The sequence below is a fragment of the Triplophysa dalaica genome, chromosome 1 (genome assembly GCF_015846415.1).
Source record: "Triplophysa dalaica isolate WHDGS20190420 chromosome 1, ASM1584641v1, whole genome shotgun sequence".
In the NCBI taxonomy this organism is placed as follows: domain Eukaryota; kingdom Metazoa; phylum Chordata; class Actinopteri; order Cypriniformes; family Nemacheilidae; genus Triplophysa; species Triplophysa dalaica.
In genome coordinates this window covers 15,820,756-15,836,689 of record NC_079542.1, presented here as the reverse complement: position 1 = coordinate 15,836,689, position 15,934 = coordinate 15,820,756, and the positions used below count along the sequence as shown (strand labels likewise).

At 35.8% G+C, this 15,934-nt stretch overlaps 2 protein-coding genes across 2 annotated transcripts in view; one reads left to right on the top strand and one right to left on the bottom strand.

Annotated features, from left to right (window-relative positions):
• The first annotated feature begins 3,423 nt into the window (after positions 1-3,423).
• tnnt3b (troponin T type 3b (skeletal, fast)) lies at positions 3,424-12,893 on the top strand. The gene is made up of 12 exons (XM_056735558.1): positions 3,424-3,458; positions 3,556-3,566; positions 5,270-5,413; positions 7,486-7,504; positions 8,004-8,049; positions 8,145-8,261; positions 8,382-8,459; positions 8,553-8,657; positions 8,737-8,849; positions 8,943-9,033; positions 9,383-9,423; positions 11,643-12,893. The coding sequence occupies exons 1-12, from the start codon at positions 3,439-3,441 to the stop codon at positions 11,677-11,679; spliced, it is 822 nt and encodes a 273-aa protein (XP_056591536.1). The 5' UTR covers positions 3,424-3,438; the 3' UTR covers positions 11,680-12,893.
• A 249-nt stretch (positions 12,894-13,142) lies between these two features.
• Positions 13,143-15,934, bottom strand: part of otog (otogelin) — a 30,740-nt gene continuing 27,948 nt past the window's right edge. Inside the window, exons 51-53 of the mRNA XM_056735446.1 lie at positions 15,777-15,822; positions 14,083-14,162; positions 13,143-14,002 (exon numbers count right to left, since the gene is read on the bottom strand). Of these exons, the coding sequence (XP_056591424.1) occupies positions 13,802-14,002; positions 14,083-14,162; positions 15,777-15,822 (327 nt within the window). The 3' untranslated portion in view covers positions 13,143-13,801. The remainder of the gene's footprint in view (positions 14,003-14,082; positions 14,163-15,776; positions 15,823-15,934) is intronic.

The window sequence follows — 15,934 nt, the reverse complement described above, 5'->3', positions numbered from 1 at the left end:
GCTGTTGTAACAAAACTCGTACTATAGTTAGTCTTCTTAAACAAAGGTAGTCTATACCTACTGCCAGATGGAAGGGGTATAAAATACTGATTTAGAGGTTGATCTGGGTTATTCAGGACTGTCTGTGCTTTCCAAATCACAGCTAAGATAACCGAATGTGATAACTTAGTAGACATGCCGATAATCTTCCCAGCCAAATAAGTTATCTTTAGAAGTTTGTTCTTATTAGCGACTGTAAGCATGTGGAAAAAACAGATGGAACCATACATAAGACCCAGCTGAATTATATTTCTATATAAGAGAAGAAGGAGATGTGGCTGCACAGACACATTTTTAAGTTTACGAACAACTGAAAGTCTCTGTTGACAGCACTTGTAGATACCTTGAACATGCTGATCAAAATTAAGATGGACATCCAATATAATGCTAAGGTATCTTAAATGATCGATAGATAAAAGTACTAGTATGGGTCATTGATTTTGAAGAACAGAATATCAGTTCTTCAGTCTTTGAGACACTAAGGAGGAGAAAATGATCATCACACCATGTGAAAAAATGTGGATAGTAAATAATAATTATCCTTATTATTTAGCAATGCAAGAATAGCTGTTTCGTCTGCATGCATATTTAAAATAATGGGTACAAGTAAATGAGCTCTGAAAGTCATTTGCATAAAGATAATAGAGAAAGGGACTTAATACACACCCCTGGGGTGCTCCCGTATTAAAGACACTAGTTGGTGATAACAAATTATCCACTTTTACCATTTGGGGTCTATCAGACAGAAAATAAAAAATCCAGTGAATTAATAATGATGGAACTTACAAGACCAGTAGTTTCTTAACTACCTGATGATGCTGGATTGAAAGCAGAACTAAAGTCGATAAAAAGTGTCTAGCATAATTTCCAGAAAAGACCTTAAGCGTTATGTTTTTATAACCTTAGAAGGAGCTATTTCTATGATCATACAAGGTCCCATTTCAATGAATTTACCATGTTGTTTCTACATTAGCCCTTAACGGACACACTGCTCTATAGAATACGTTTTTTTAAATACGTTAGCTTCTTTGGCAAAACATGATCAATATCTTAGTTCTGTGTCAGCCATCTTAGTGCTTTGAAAGGGAGGGGTGAGTGGTGGAGTGAGCTGTTGGTTGAAATTCAAGACCTCACCGTTAGATGGCGCTAAATTTCAGGCACTGATGTCTTTATATGACTTTATTATACAGAAATGAAAACGGGGTGAAAAACAGGAATTGGTTCCACAAGCTGATATTCAAACTTGAGTCATCCAAAGCACTGCTGAAATATATGAGCCCTTCCCCAAAAAGGAATTGGATAAGATTCTTATTCCTTATTTTTTAGCAGGAAAAAAAAAATTTAGTCCCGCACGACAAAATATTAATTACTTGTGCTTTTAGAAAGCTAAAAACATACAATCAATATATTACAGATATTGATAAAAACATGCAATCAATATATTACTGATCCTGAGTGGAGTACACATTGTATATAAGTTCACTTCAGCTGTTTTTATTGTCATGGGTTTGATTAAAAGTATTTTTCACAATGTTTATAATGTTTGATTGTACTAACCGAAAATGGAAATAATGTTACTTTCATAATTCACCAACATGACTATGAGCATCAGTGCTAGTTGATATTAATGAACAAATAAAAAGCACGACCCACAGTCCACAACTTCCACACCGTAAAAGTTTTATGCCCCTCTGTTAATGTCCTGCATGCCGAGCTCATTTCTATAAGCATGTTCGCCCACTTGAGCTAATTTTTGCTTGGCTTGTGCTATGACAGATATAGCAATTGGGCGTCTCAGCCTTCCAAATCTGATTGGCCTTTCATCAAGCACATTCTCTGGGTCTCCTTATGGTCCAGCTTCCCTCCTCCCAAGATTACTTCCTCAGCCAATGAGGTTCCTTAGAAGATCAAGTATCAGTATAACTCAAGGACTTAATAGGTTTCAACGTTTGCAGAAGCCTGCAGCCCGTCTTCGCCATCAAGAGACTCTCTTCTTTCGGCTTTTGTGAGGTAAGGGTTTGGTTAAATGTTCAGTATGTCCAAGACAAAGTTGGATAGAGGTTAAGCTATTTCCCTGATGGTGCTTTCTTTTTTAATGCTATGCGGATCAAGCTTTGGTCACAATCATTTTCGGATTCATCTTTATACTATTAGCAGAATTTGATGTAATTTTCTCTATCCCAAATAGTTTTACATCTTATAGTAAAAGCTGTATGTAAATGAAGATGTTGCTATGCTGAATGCCACATGGGCTATGAAATCTGTCTAACAACTGTGTAGAGAGTATGGGGAGGCAAAATAGAAACTTAGGTTTAAATATGTATACGCTATAATAATGTAAAAGTGAGAATGAGCACCAGCTAGAGTTTACATTTACATTCATGCATTTGGAAGACGCTTTTATCCAAAGCAACTTACATTGCATTGTACTAAACATTTGTATCAGAGTATGTGCAATCCCTGGAATCCAGTTCTCTCTCAGTGCGGGATGGCATTGTGTGAATAATACACCTAGGCTTTTAACAACCACCACAATCCAATTAAGGATTTACACATGGCTGGCGTTCTCTTTTCACTTTAGCAATGACAATAGAGGCTTAACAATGAACAGCTGACAGCAGGATAACAGCACAAACAGGGCAGTCGTACTAGAACAATGCTGAAATGATTTCTCAACAATACAGTTGTACATGGACATGGGAACAATCAAATTTTATGACCTGTCTGTTATGATAATTATTTGATTGTAATGTGAGATACCATTCAAATGTTCGTTTCACGTCAGAATAGAAACATTGGAAAAATCCTAAAGTATTCCCTTAAATGGCTCATTATGATGTGAGCAGAGGCTCATGCCCACAAAAGGCAGGATGGACAGCACTAAGATCTGACAGAATGTGAGAGAGCTGATGCTGAGAAATCTGATCATGTGTTAATCTCCAAACGCTTATGCAGCTGTGATGAAGATCTGAGTCACAGAACACACCCAAAAATACATACACACACAAATACCTTTCTGTATTTTTATATTTCCATTAAAACATTATTTAGTATTATTAATTTAACTGTTATTCTTGTATGGATTTTTTGTTAAACTAAGGCTCTGCTCTCTGTTACATCTGCTGAGTCTCTGATTTGTCATGCTTCACTCTGATCACTTTTAAGTCAATCATTTCTTTTTACATTTACATTTATTTTATATTTACATCATAAGACTGTATTCTATGCAGCTGACTAGATACAAATATATAAAAATGTTAAGGCTTCCTAAAATACTTTTCAAGGTTCCTCATCACAGCTGTCAGTGTGACATCATTGCCTCCTGTGGCACTAAACACACTTTAAAGAGCATGATTCTTCTCTCTGTCTCCTACATACAGATCTAAAGCTCCTGTCATCATGTCTGACACAGAAGACGCGTATGTATTCAGATTTTTGTCTCAATTTTTTATATTTAGTTTGATAAAACGATATGTTCAAGACCAGTATAACATTCTTTTTTCTTTCTTCAATTAGTGGGGTCGAGGGTAAGTAAAAATCTGTATTTTTTTACTATTACATTATTATTGTTATTACTGGTTTAGCAATACATAAACCCCTGCGAGTCCAAAGTGTTTCATAAATGGTTAAGTGTTACAAATTATTAAAATATTTAAAAATAGAATAACATTAGAAATATTACGTATATATATATCATGTTGAACATACGGTTATATCTAAACTATGTTATTCATTCAGTGTCATGGTTGTTTTGGTATGTCAGCAGTTGTTAACGTAAAAACAGTGAGAGCCTTGGTAATGCATCTGTGCCTGTATGGCTTTGCTCCATTCAGTGCTTAAATTCAATTCATAAGACAATAAATAAATATTTCATACATTGATATGTCTAATGCAGAAGCAGTGTCCTGAATATGCCTGCAGTGACTGATATTGTGCCACCTGCTGTCTGACAGCTGTTTTACATATCTCATGCCGGCATACTGCCATCTGCCACTGATACAGAGACTTTTTTTAGTAACAAAACTGGAGGCTGACTTGTCAAGAGCAGTGGCCGATGGCAGTATTAATGATGCTCATGTTACACATGTTCTCTGAAGCCAATGCTCCTGTGGGGGTTGAGATGCTAGATCACATCAAATGAAACAAATCTGTCATCATTTCCATAATTTCTTTCGTACTGAACATATGAGCACTGACTCCACAGAACAACCACAAAATGCTTTGTATGCATTTAGGGTATGATGTCATTCTAATTACATTTTAATGATGCTGAAAAAAGCTTTTTGTAATTGTTGTCTTCACTGCTTTCTTTTCTGCCATTTGAAGATTACGGAGAGGAAGGTAAAATAAACAACAGTAAACAAACAATTAAACATAACAACAACAAAGGAAGACAAAAACAATACGGAAGATTTATTTATTAACTATCCTTTCAACATACTAATCCAACACAATTTCCCCTTCTTCTGTTTGAACCTGCCTGACATTGTCTTCATATGTTGTAAATAAGTAAACTTTAAATAATTAACTGAAAGCAGGACATGAAAATTAATTGATTAACTAATATTTGTCAAATTTAAAATTTGAGTCAATAATCATATTGATATTTATTAATAATAAATAATCACTTAGACCTTTCCAACGAGTGCTCATGCTGCTTCAATGGTTCGAGGATTTTATGACCTTTTGAACAGAATACATAAGATCTAGCACAACAGACTGCAAATACTGTTACCAAATCAACACACAATAACTATTTTGACTTTGATGAAACTTATGAGGCCATTGCCATGGAATCTAAAGTTCTTGTGTGGCTGTTGAGAAGGTCATTAAAAAAACCTCTGTTATGCGTGTCATGTCTGTTTTTCATGTTTGTATGTCTTTTGTGCTTGTGCAATTGTGAGCTTTACTTTTAATTATTGTTAGACAAATTAGAATTTCTCTGTGACACTAAGTAGTTAGAAATGGATTTGGATTATTTTGGCTTGAAAAACAGGACGTTCAGTATTTTGGGGGTTTTTGCATGTGAAATCATTGCAGGTCTCACAAATAGGTTCTCCCTTGATAAGCATCATAGCCCATCATTTCATTGGTTTCACACATGACGATGTGTCTTTCTCTTTAACCTATGATTAATCACCCTTGTCTGACTGCTCCCTCCTCTTCAACGCATTAACGGTTGCCAACCTTCCTTCCCCTGGTTGCTTGCTGCATGTGTTATTATGTGAAGAGGTAGTAGAGGTAGAGGTAGCTCCAGAGGCAGCTCCTGAACCGGAGCCTGAGCCTGAGCAAGAACCTGAGCCAGAGCCAGAACCAGAGCCAGAGCCAGTAAAAGAACCAGAACCTGAGCCAGAACCAGAGGTGCATGAGGAAGGTATGTGGCATGAATATTCATTCATCCTTCCCATTTTCCTCCCCAAACACTTAAAAATTAGCCGCATTAATATAGTTCTAGTTCCCCAGTAGTTCCTTCCCTACAAACCATGTATCAACAAACTGCCGGTACCTCCTCTTCTTACAAGCCCACCATGATACGGTAATAACAGCTTACGTGTGCCATTTCACTTCCTTTCATTTGCCATTTGAATGACTTATCAGAATTGGACAAATTTCCATTTTTAAGTTAGAAAGATTTTCCAATTCGGATTCACATGCAAAATGTTGGGAATGAGCTGGAGCGATCGAGCTCTGACAGACACGGGCACTCATCACACCTATGCAGCATTGTTCAGATTGAACGCCGGTGGTTTGAGCTGATGAATCATACTACAACCCTGCTCTTAACTCTCTTTCCATGTCATTTAGTTTGGCTCATAGTTGCCCCCAGCATGATACTACTGTAGGTAGGTTGCATCTTGATAACAAACAGATGCTGTTTGTAAAAACAGAAACGGATAAAACAAATGCATGTATTCAAATAATCCCACAATAAACGCAACTAGTTTAGTTTGCTATGGGGTCTCATAATTTTTTATAGAATGCTTATGGATATTAATTCCAGAAAAAGGTAAGAATTTTTCAAAGGGACAAAAAAGGCTACCTTTAATAAAGTTACTTATTGTCTCTAACGTCTAAAGCTTAACACTGGAAAGGCTTTCTTTGACACTGTGGGCAACACACTTATAAATAGTAAAAGTTCACATTAAAACATTCCCTTATTAGAAATAAATGTTTCAAACAGAATGCAGGTGGTGTCAAATGAGACGTCTTCTATTGCTAAGATGCTTTTTGTCCACTTTGAAATTCCAAACAATGTTTTAGGAAAATATGTAAACTCAGTATAACTTGCAGAAATGTGGTTGTTTAGCTCTGTTCTACTTAATTTGCTCATATTGAGGTGTCTCTTTCAATACATAATGTAAAGCCATAGCCTTATCTATTTATTTAAATATACTCATTTTTTGATTATCATAAATTACACATTGTATTTTGTCATTAAAGCTGACACCTCAATCTGAGTGTCCGCTCAGCTGAACTCATCTGAGCACGAACCATGTTAATGTTCTTTGTTTTACTCTTGCTTTCAACACTTGATGCATGCAGAGGCCTATGAAGAGGAAGGTATGTTGGTAATTTTTCTGTATTTATCATTTCTGATTGGAGAGAAGTCATGGGGGAGGGATTAATGCTTGCAAAGACTACTGTAGAAAAAGAGGTCTGAAAGTTTTTTTATGACCAGATTAGCTTCTGAATGGGGAAACACACAACACTGTCCAGATATACTGACTGAATATATTACATTTGCAAGGGTGAAAGAATATGAAATGCTGACAATGCTCTTTGCTTTGCTTCTTTCTTTTTGCATGAATGTGCCACACCACTGGAAGAAGAAGGACAAGATGGTAGTTTTTATTTCTGGCGTCTGGGTGTGGCTTTTGCTTGTGTTTTGGGGTGTGAAGGTCACAACAAATCTTTAGGAATCATTGCAACAGCATAAACCTGTGTCATTCCACCTGCATAATCTATTCAGAGATCCATAATGTACAAATTAACACAGATTTAATATAGGTGTAGGCAGTCAAAAGAGATGGGAAAATGAATGAAGGAAAAAAAGCGGTCTTTTTCCAAGAGTCTTGTGTCATTGTGTTATTTGTTGAAAAGATGGGAGCTATCCCCTTGTCAAGAGTTTATGTCTGTTTTCACTCATGTACTTACACTATAAGCTCCTTTTAATGCATTTATTCTTCTGTTTGATTTGTTGACCCATATGTTTCCCAAAGTTCTCACTAACCTTGTTGATTAACATTACTGAAATTAATATATGTAGTTTCCCTATGTAAACATAAGTTCATATCATTCTTAAGTTCAAAACCATAAACGTCCAGCACTGAGTTTTTACTAAGAATAATATTGTGTTCAACAATTTTGCTAACTCAGCTCCCACTTTTAAAATCTCTATAACCTTTTACATATCCCTCTCCCTTTTTTATTATTTCATCCTAACAGAGGAGAAGCCCAAGTTCAAGTAAGTAAAACTGTTCACTAAAAACTCATTTACACCTACAGTATCATGTGCCCTGTTTTAAAAAAATAAGCATACTTCAAGTTTATTTTATTAAGCAAGGTTCAAAGATATTTTAAAGTATATTTCATGCTAGTACAGTTCTAACTGTACTGTTTCAATACAACTTAAGAAAAAATTGCCCCCCTATTTAGTTTATTACAGTGAGTGTACTTTAAAATGTTACAATGATAGTAACAGTAGTAAACTTTGAGAACATAAAGAGAAGCAAAGAAAGTAAACTGAAAGTATCCTTTCTTATTTCAAAAGAAGTATTCTAATAGCAGGCTTGAATAAAAAATTTGTAAGGGTACTCAGTAGTACATTTAGTATAGAAGTAAAAGTCAACTAGTGCAATAGAAAGTGCATATTTCATATTTTTAGTTTGCAAATAAGGAGCTTTTAAAGCTTCTACAAAGTTTCCAAAATGTCACGTAAACACACTTTATTGTATTCTTTTCAGACCAAGTGCTCCTAAGATCCCTGATGGAGAGAAGGTTGACTTTGATGTAAGCAAATACATCTACTATTTTTGTGCTGTAAGGATAATGTATTCAACACTGTACAAATAAATTTGCAATTTCATGTGTGTGTGTATAAACAGGACATCCATAAGAAGCGTCAAAACAAGGATCTTGTTGAGCTGCAGGCCCTGATCGATGCCCATTTTGAGGCCAGGAAGAAGGAAGAGGAGGAACTCATTGCTCTGAAATCAAGAATTGTGAGTGTCATGACAAGGTTGTTCCTCCAGACCTCTTGACCTACAAATGCAAGTTTTGTGCAGCGTATCAGGATGGTATAATGGACAATTTATGTGTGTGTTGTGTGTGTGTGTGTGCAGGAAAAACGTAGGACAGAGAGGGCAGATCAGCAGAGGACCCGTGCTGAGAAGGACAAGGAGCGCCAGGCAAGACGTGAGGTGCGTCACTCTGTGCATAACACAAATTTGCACGTTTCACACACAACAACATGTTGTTAAGACGGATGTTGTGTTGATTTGACAGGAAGAGAGGGTGAGGAAGAGGAGGCTGATGCTAAGAAGAGGGCAGATGACGACATGAAGAAGAAGTCTGCTCTGTCTAGCATGGGCTCCCAGTACAGCAGCTATCTGCAGAAGGTACAGATCAACCCCTCGATAGTGACTTTTTACTCTGAGTGTAGTATCAGAGTGATTCCTCCATCTATTTCTGATACAGGCCGATTCCAAGAGGGGAGGTAAGAAGCAAACTGAAAGAGAGAAGAAGAAGAAGATTCTGTCAGACAGACGCAAGCCACTGAACGTTGACCATCTGAATGAGGACAAGCTGAAGTAACTTGAAGCTTATATTTTGACGGGATGTTGTCCATGAAGTGTTAAAAAATAGCACACTACATGCATTGTGGTTTATGTGCGTGTTTTCAGGGAGAAGGCCAAGGAGCTGTGGGACTGGATGTACCAGCTGGAGTCTGAGAAGTTTGAACACACAGAGAAACTTAAGAGGCAGAAGTATGAGGTGAGGGAACTGTCAAATGATCTTTCAAACCTTCTTAAAAATGTTTCACTTTTATTATTATCAGGGTTTTTTTTACTTGGCAAAGCCAACTAGTTTTTCTTGAGCGCATTGTATACGATTTAAAACATCACAAAGTTTAAAAAACTCTTTATCAAAGTAAGACTTCCAAAATGTAGTAATCTAGACACAAGGTAACACATTTTTATATTGACACCTGCACTAAAACACATTGCAATATCCAAAGGAAGACATCAGTCACAGTGACAGGTGTATGTTAAAGAAATATGTTACGTTAAATAGTTTGTGCGCGTGAAAGTACGCGTCTCAGCTGTGCTCTGGTGTTCTACAGATTACTACCCAGCGTATGAGAGTGGAGGAGCTCAGTAAATAGTGAGTAACTTGTACTGTAGGAAGCCAAACAGGCTTCGGTCAACTACAGGGACTTGATAGCATGGTGCATGCATGAGACTCTCTGGTCTCCAAGGCTCTCGGGATACAGGTCAACTCTGACCACAGGTGAAAGGTTGAATGGCTTTAATATGCTCTCGTTCAAATACTCAGTAGAATCAAAATCGGAGCTCTTTCCACCAAGAAAAAACACACATCGACACCAACTGAGACAAATTAAACCAATATACCAACAGCCTACAGTAACTGTGATATAGTAGTGCTCTATACTTTACAGTCATAAAGCATCCATTTTAACGTATTCCAAGAAGTCCAACCAGCAGGTAAGTGTGTGTAAATGTTCACACGTTATATATTGTTAAACATTTTTAAATAGTTCAATCATTTTCTACTTTTTTGGCAGTGTAATAAAAATAATTTATATTCTTCGACACACAATATGTGCCCCCTCAAAGCTACTTTTTAGTTCAATAAGATCCCAGCTTTTAAAGTTGTCAAGTCATGAGAATCAAGCTGTCACAATCCAGGATCCAGAGATAAAGGTAATGATTCGGCCGTTTAAAAAATGCTGATGTGTTATTTTCAGGTTATCTCTCTCAGAAACCGCATCGATGAATTGCAGAAACAGTGAGTAGTTCTACCCACCATTATAGATCTCGCACAGATGGACTGACTATTTTCCATCTGCCCTTACTCTAATATTACTTACTGAATTATCTAATTCATTTCACACCCCATAAAACTCTCAAAGACACTGTCACACATGAGATGCCAGTCATATTGGTTAGGATGAGTATGACTGTCATTGGCGGCAAGGCTTTACAAAACATGTCCTGAAGGTGAATAAAGGGCAGTGCTCTTGAGGTTATAGTTGATATGGGTAAGTATTTGGGACATGTTTGTAGCATTGTGACATTCTGAAGGTGAAGGCTTTGAGAGGGTGAGATTCATCAGAGCTGTATGAGGTGTGTCAAATCAAGTCAGACAGTGGGTTCTCTATGAAGTCTTCTCATACAAGCTTCTGTTATAATGATTAACTGAGTGATTTACAGCCAATGAAAAGTAAAGCAATGTATTACTTAAAGTAAGAAACTCAGTCAATGCGAGGCACTTCCAGAGCTTCAGCTGTTTGATCACTTTTTAGTTTAGTTTAGCTTATTAGCTCAGATTTTTCGGCAAACTTTCCTTAGAGTAAATAGAAAAGACAAATAAGACAAAAGTTGACGTATATCATTTGAATTGCGAAAAATCATTGTGTTAAGCAAAGTTCTGACAATATTGGTCTTAAAAGAATATAAAGAGAAATAGTCCATCACTTATACATGACTTAACAATCCAATCTCTGCATAGTGAAAGACATTTTCTACAAATGATTTTTTAAGCATAATGGAGAAACGTTACCAAAGATCTCTGTTTTCATTTTGTTTGCGTGGTTCAGTTTTGGCAATTACGCAGAGTTTTGCTCCAAACCTACAGTTTAAATGTAGCTTTTTTTCATTGGCGTCTGTAGAAATCTGAATGAATGTGTATGGGACAAGTCAGTTGGTGGTGTTAATTGTGGTGATGTGTAGATGGGTCGTGGTGATAATGATTTAAGACTAAGACAGTCCTGTTTAACAAACTGACAGAGCTAAGAGAAAAAGTGGTAAGTCTTGCATGGAGTGAGAGTGTGATTTTATTTCCATGGGCATGTCGAACTTTAAACTGAGAGGAACATCCTGCAGGACTGGATTGAGAAAACTGGTTAACAATAGTAACTAGCTAAAGTTTGTCGTCTTATGAGTTTTTAAAAATCACAGAAGTCCTGTCATGTAAGGTGTTTTCCTCATTTTACTAGAGATGCACTGATAGTAAAGTTCTCCACCAATACGGTGACGATTATTTATATTGATATATGCCGAATCAGATTCTTAACTTTCTGAATATTATTAATTCATATCACGACTCTTAATATCAAAGATCAAATTGGTGATGTGTCTTAGCATTTTCTATTTACAAAGCAGATATTCATTGCATGTTCCTGTCCTATTTTGATTGACAGGATATATTGGCCCTGATCGTCGGCTGTTTTTAAACTAGATAGCTTTTATTGACCGATACCAATTATTGGCCGATATATCGGTGCATCTCTACATTTTATACAATCAGGTCAGCAAAAAACATTGTCTCTAACTCTTATCATTCTTTGTTGTAACCTTCAGCTCAAAGAAGGGTGCTGCTGCTCGCCGCAGAAAGTAAACTGTCATGGAGAAGTCTACCGTCGTGGTATGGACGTTTCTGCTGCCTGTCTCTTTAAGCTCTACACATACTTGTCAGGACTTTCTGACACCAGAGATGGTCAAAGGCGGTCTGCCACTCCCTGCGTGATACTAACACAGTCCGGTTTTAGCAGTAGTTGCAGTAGACACTTCCCCCATGTGTCTGTCTTTAGGTTCTCACCTTCTGTTTTTGTAAATAATGTTTTGGCTTGCCAGCTATATCTGTTGCACTGTAACTATCTGGCAGTTCAATAAAATTATTCGGGACTGAACTAAATGTTTCCTGATTATAGAGAAATATTATCTGATATTTAAATATATTCAGCTACCTTCTTTCTCTAAATGCCCTTGTTTTGTCCTAGCCATAGCCTTATATTTTTCAGAAATGCCAATGTAGGTTTTCATATGCAGCCGTGCAAACAGTGTGAAAGTTTCTTTATAACTGACTATTTATTTTACATGGAAAAAAATGTTACAGGTATTTAAAAAAATACCACAGTAAAGTGGTTTCCTATGGAGTGGGCGTACAATATTGTGGTGCCTTGTAAGTTTTGAGGTATTGTGCCAATGATCTTAGTGTATCTTACAATATGGCATACATATCCAGTATCAATGCATTTAGGTGACTGATATATTTTAAAAATATTAACACAGTAAAACAAATTCATATGGTGACAGTAGGTTTTAAGAATTAATGTTTATAAGTAGTCTCTGACTGTTGCAAATAATCTTGCCATGATGTATAATTATATTAAACAAATGTGAGTTATTTAAAGAGAAACATACAAAAATAATGATACAACTGATAAAAATACCACCATGATTCTCGCCTATAAATAATTAATATAGCCTAAAAACCTGAAAACACATTTTGTTATGCTACGCTATTACTTGTTAGGCTAAAATTAGCTGGTCCACTAAATGAAAACATCTCAGTCACAGTTACTCTTAAACTACAGTTTATTTGACAAAAGTGGAATTTGAAAATAGTACATTTTTGTTTCTGCTTTTGGAATTTTGCAGTCATTTAATTCAGTTTGTAAAACATACTGTACTATTTCCATAATTTAAGCATTAGTGTTTATTGCAATATTTAATCTAGTTTAATCACAACATTTGTAAGGAATAAGAATTTGAAAAAAAAAACAATGCTGTACGTGTACGTCGATAAAATAAAGATTGAAATTCACTATGTTTTACTGTTTTCTAAAGAATTTTATTGAAAATGTAAATAAACATATTGTATGTTACACAATTAAAATATTCAAACTAAGCATAATATTCTTCAGCAGGTATAATATATTTTAACCAAGAACCTAATAAGGGCTCCACAAAATATTGTATAGAGTCTATGAAATATAGAGGTATTTATTATGACCATCCTTTTTGCATTTTGTAGATGGAAGTTTGCAATACTGTGGACACAGATATAAACACAGGAACTTCACATATTCGGTTTTATGTCAGTACTAAACATCTCACTAAAGAAACTACAGCAGTTTTTATGCGTGCAATAACGTAGAAAAAATCTTCAACCTCTCAATAATTTAGACCACATCAAGAAAATATGAATTCTGCAGCAGCTGAAGTGCCTCAAAGATCAGAGCTACACATAATGTATGCTTACTGTATGTGTGTAAAGTCTTGTATCTTAAAGAAATGCTGGTAATAAATAAATAAAGTGCTCAAAATACAGCATAAGGTCAATTACTCAATAAACACGTGATTGTTATAAGGCATGTCAAATCACTTAAAATCATTAGCAAATAATGTTACCTGCAGAATAGCTTCTAAATACAATTAGTAAGTTGGTGTTATTTCAGCGTTTTTCAGTCATAAAAAAACATATATACAGAACAGAAGCACAGCCGCATTGAGCTGTTTGATTCCTGCATCATTTTTACACAGCAGAGCATGTGCTTCCACATTTCCTCACACTTCAAACAAGCCACCCATTTATACCATTCTCTGAGATATTGTTTGAGAAATTTCATAGAAAAGACAACACTATTTAAACTTCAGATCTCATGGTGAAGTTACAGTAACTTTCAAGTTGAATTTTAAGTAACACTTTCTTTTATGGTTTACACTTTTTTATGGGCTTATGACCACTGGCAGGAACAGTCTGTAGGTTCCTGTATGGAGTAACTGACCCACGTGGAGTTTCCACTACAGTAAAGTTGCACTGAACGTCGCTGGAGTCCCATCTCTCTGCAGCACTTACAAAAGCGTGCATACGTGTTGATGTTGTAGTTGTAAATACTTGCAGACGGACACTTTCCATCACATGACACTATGTTGACCTGTGAAAACGGCATATGATGTATGAGCCACACAAAAAGGTCAGAGAAAAATGAGAATGATATATTTTTTTGATACTCACTGGTCTGTTGCTGCGACAGTCATTCTTTCTAATGGTCATCCTTACTGTCACTTTCTGACATGACTTTCCATCCTCTTTACCTGCAGGGTGAGGAGCCAATGAAAAAGATTTTTCATCAGAAGTTAAATAACCTTAAGTAAACTGCTCTCCCTATGTTACAATAAGCATTTTAAACACTAAAGAACCACCTCCTCCTATAGATTACCATTTATTTACTGAACTGGTTGTTCTGCAAGTTTTATTTTTGAAGAAGTATTTTTATTTGACATGTAATACTCAGAAGCTTTCCAGAAAATGTTCATTTTTGTCTTCCTATTAACTGTTGGTAAGATGGTGTTTTAACGTTGCAATGCAACTGATAACAGTCTGTTGGTAGAAACACTTTAAAAGGAACAGAACGATTTCTTAAAAGAAATGCTGGCAGACCTCCGTTTCATAATTGTTCATGGCTTTGTTTTATGTAGTAATAATGAACAAGAGGGATTGTTCATTCGAATAAATAAATAAATAAAGATTCGATAAGCATTTACTCATCATTGTGTCTTTCCAAACCTGTATGACTTTCTATGGCAAAACACACTATTTTAAAGGACACTGATAACTAAATAACACTAGCCCCATTGACTTCCATTATATAAGCACAATAGCACAGAGACATTTTTCAAAATATTTGGTGTATTATCGCTTTAACATGTGGTTGATTATAAGGCGATGATAAAGGCTGGCAGGAAAACAAATAACACAATCCTTTCCCCACTTAGCGGAAAAGTAATTAATATAAATAAAAATAGTATATGTAAATCATATAGAACAAAAATTGTATTCAAAATTGTTTCAACACCCCAAAAGCAAGAAAAAAATCAAAACCCCCAAAATGAGCCCCAACAAATGATTTTCCAATAGAATTACAGATCAGTAGCCAGAAAAAGCTGTATTACTTGGGGTAATGTGGCAGAAGAAGCAAATTGGCTTAATATTACCTTGCCATATTACCCGAAACATTTCCAGACACCCTATAATCACAAACTATACATGCGATGTGATTAAAGTAAAGTCTAGACACTCTGGATCATGCATATCTACAGAAACACACTACTGTAATCGGCCACTACCAACAGTACATTGTTGGAGATCAACAATGCACTGCCCAACAGAGCAAAATGGGGAAAGATTTAGATGTCAAACGAAATATATTTAATACTAAAGAAATATCATAAAGGATGAAAAATTGTTCCGTTGTCTTCGGTTATCTATTGAGAAACCTGTATTGTTTGAACGGGGGAGTACATTGTTGGAAATCAACAATGGTGATGGAGAGCCTCGTGGTCTGATGTTAGTATCATGGTACCTTGTTCACAGTTTGTGCTAACTGTGGGTTTCAAAGGGCTAACAGAGAAGGGGAACAGGGAGTTTGCAGCGCCTGGAGAGATTGTTACACAATGTTATACTCATCCTGATGCAGCTTTTGTTGTGCATGTCTCTTCTGTTGTGATTTTTTATGAAAGTGAGCCTGTTTTTGGGTGATACTGTAGTTTCTATAATTATGTCCAGTGAAAATATAAATGATAAAACAAACACTGATTGTAGGTTGTGAGGCTATAACATATATATATACTGTGATATAATGAGTAAAACACAACTGATGTTACTGTTTGTTATAACAAAAGTAAAGATGAAGTGATCTTTGTACTCACATGTCTTGCAGCAACCATCCATGTAACTCACAACAGTGCCACCAATCTAAGACAAAATGAAGACTTTACAAACTGACTTTTTATTTGTAATATGTCGTTTTTTGTAAGATATTTTTTATCAGTTTACAAGACGAATAAAAGGGTGTTTTAATACAAAT

What these genes read in the sequence shown, in the direction of transcription:
- tnnt3b (XM_056735558.1), top strand. Translation starts at nt 3,439, where the DNA reads ATGTCTGACACAGAAGACGC. An exon ending in GAGAGAAGGTTGACTTTGAT is followed by an intron (nt 8,050 to 8,144) that starts GTAAGCAAATAC and finishes GTGTATAAACAG; the next exon opens with GACATCCATAAGAAGCGTCA. An exon ending in AGCGCCAGGCAAGACGTGAG is followed by an intron (nt 8,460 to 8,552) that starts GTGCGTCACTCT and finishes ACAGGAAGAGAG; the next exon opens with GGTGAGGAAGAGGAGGCTGA.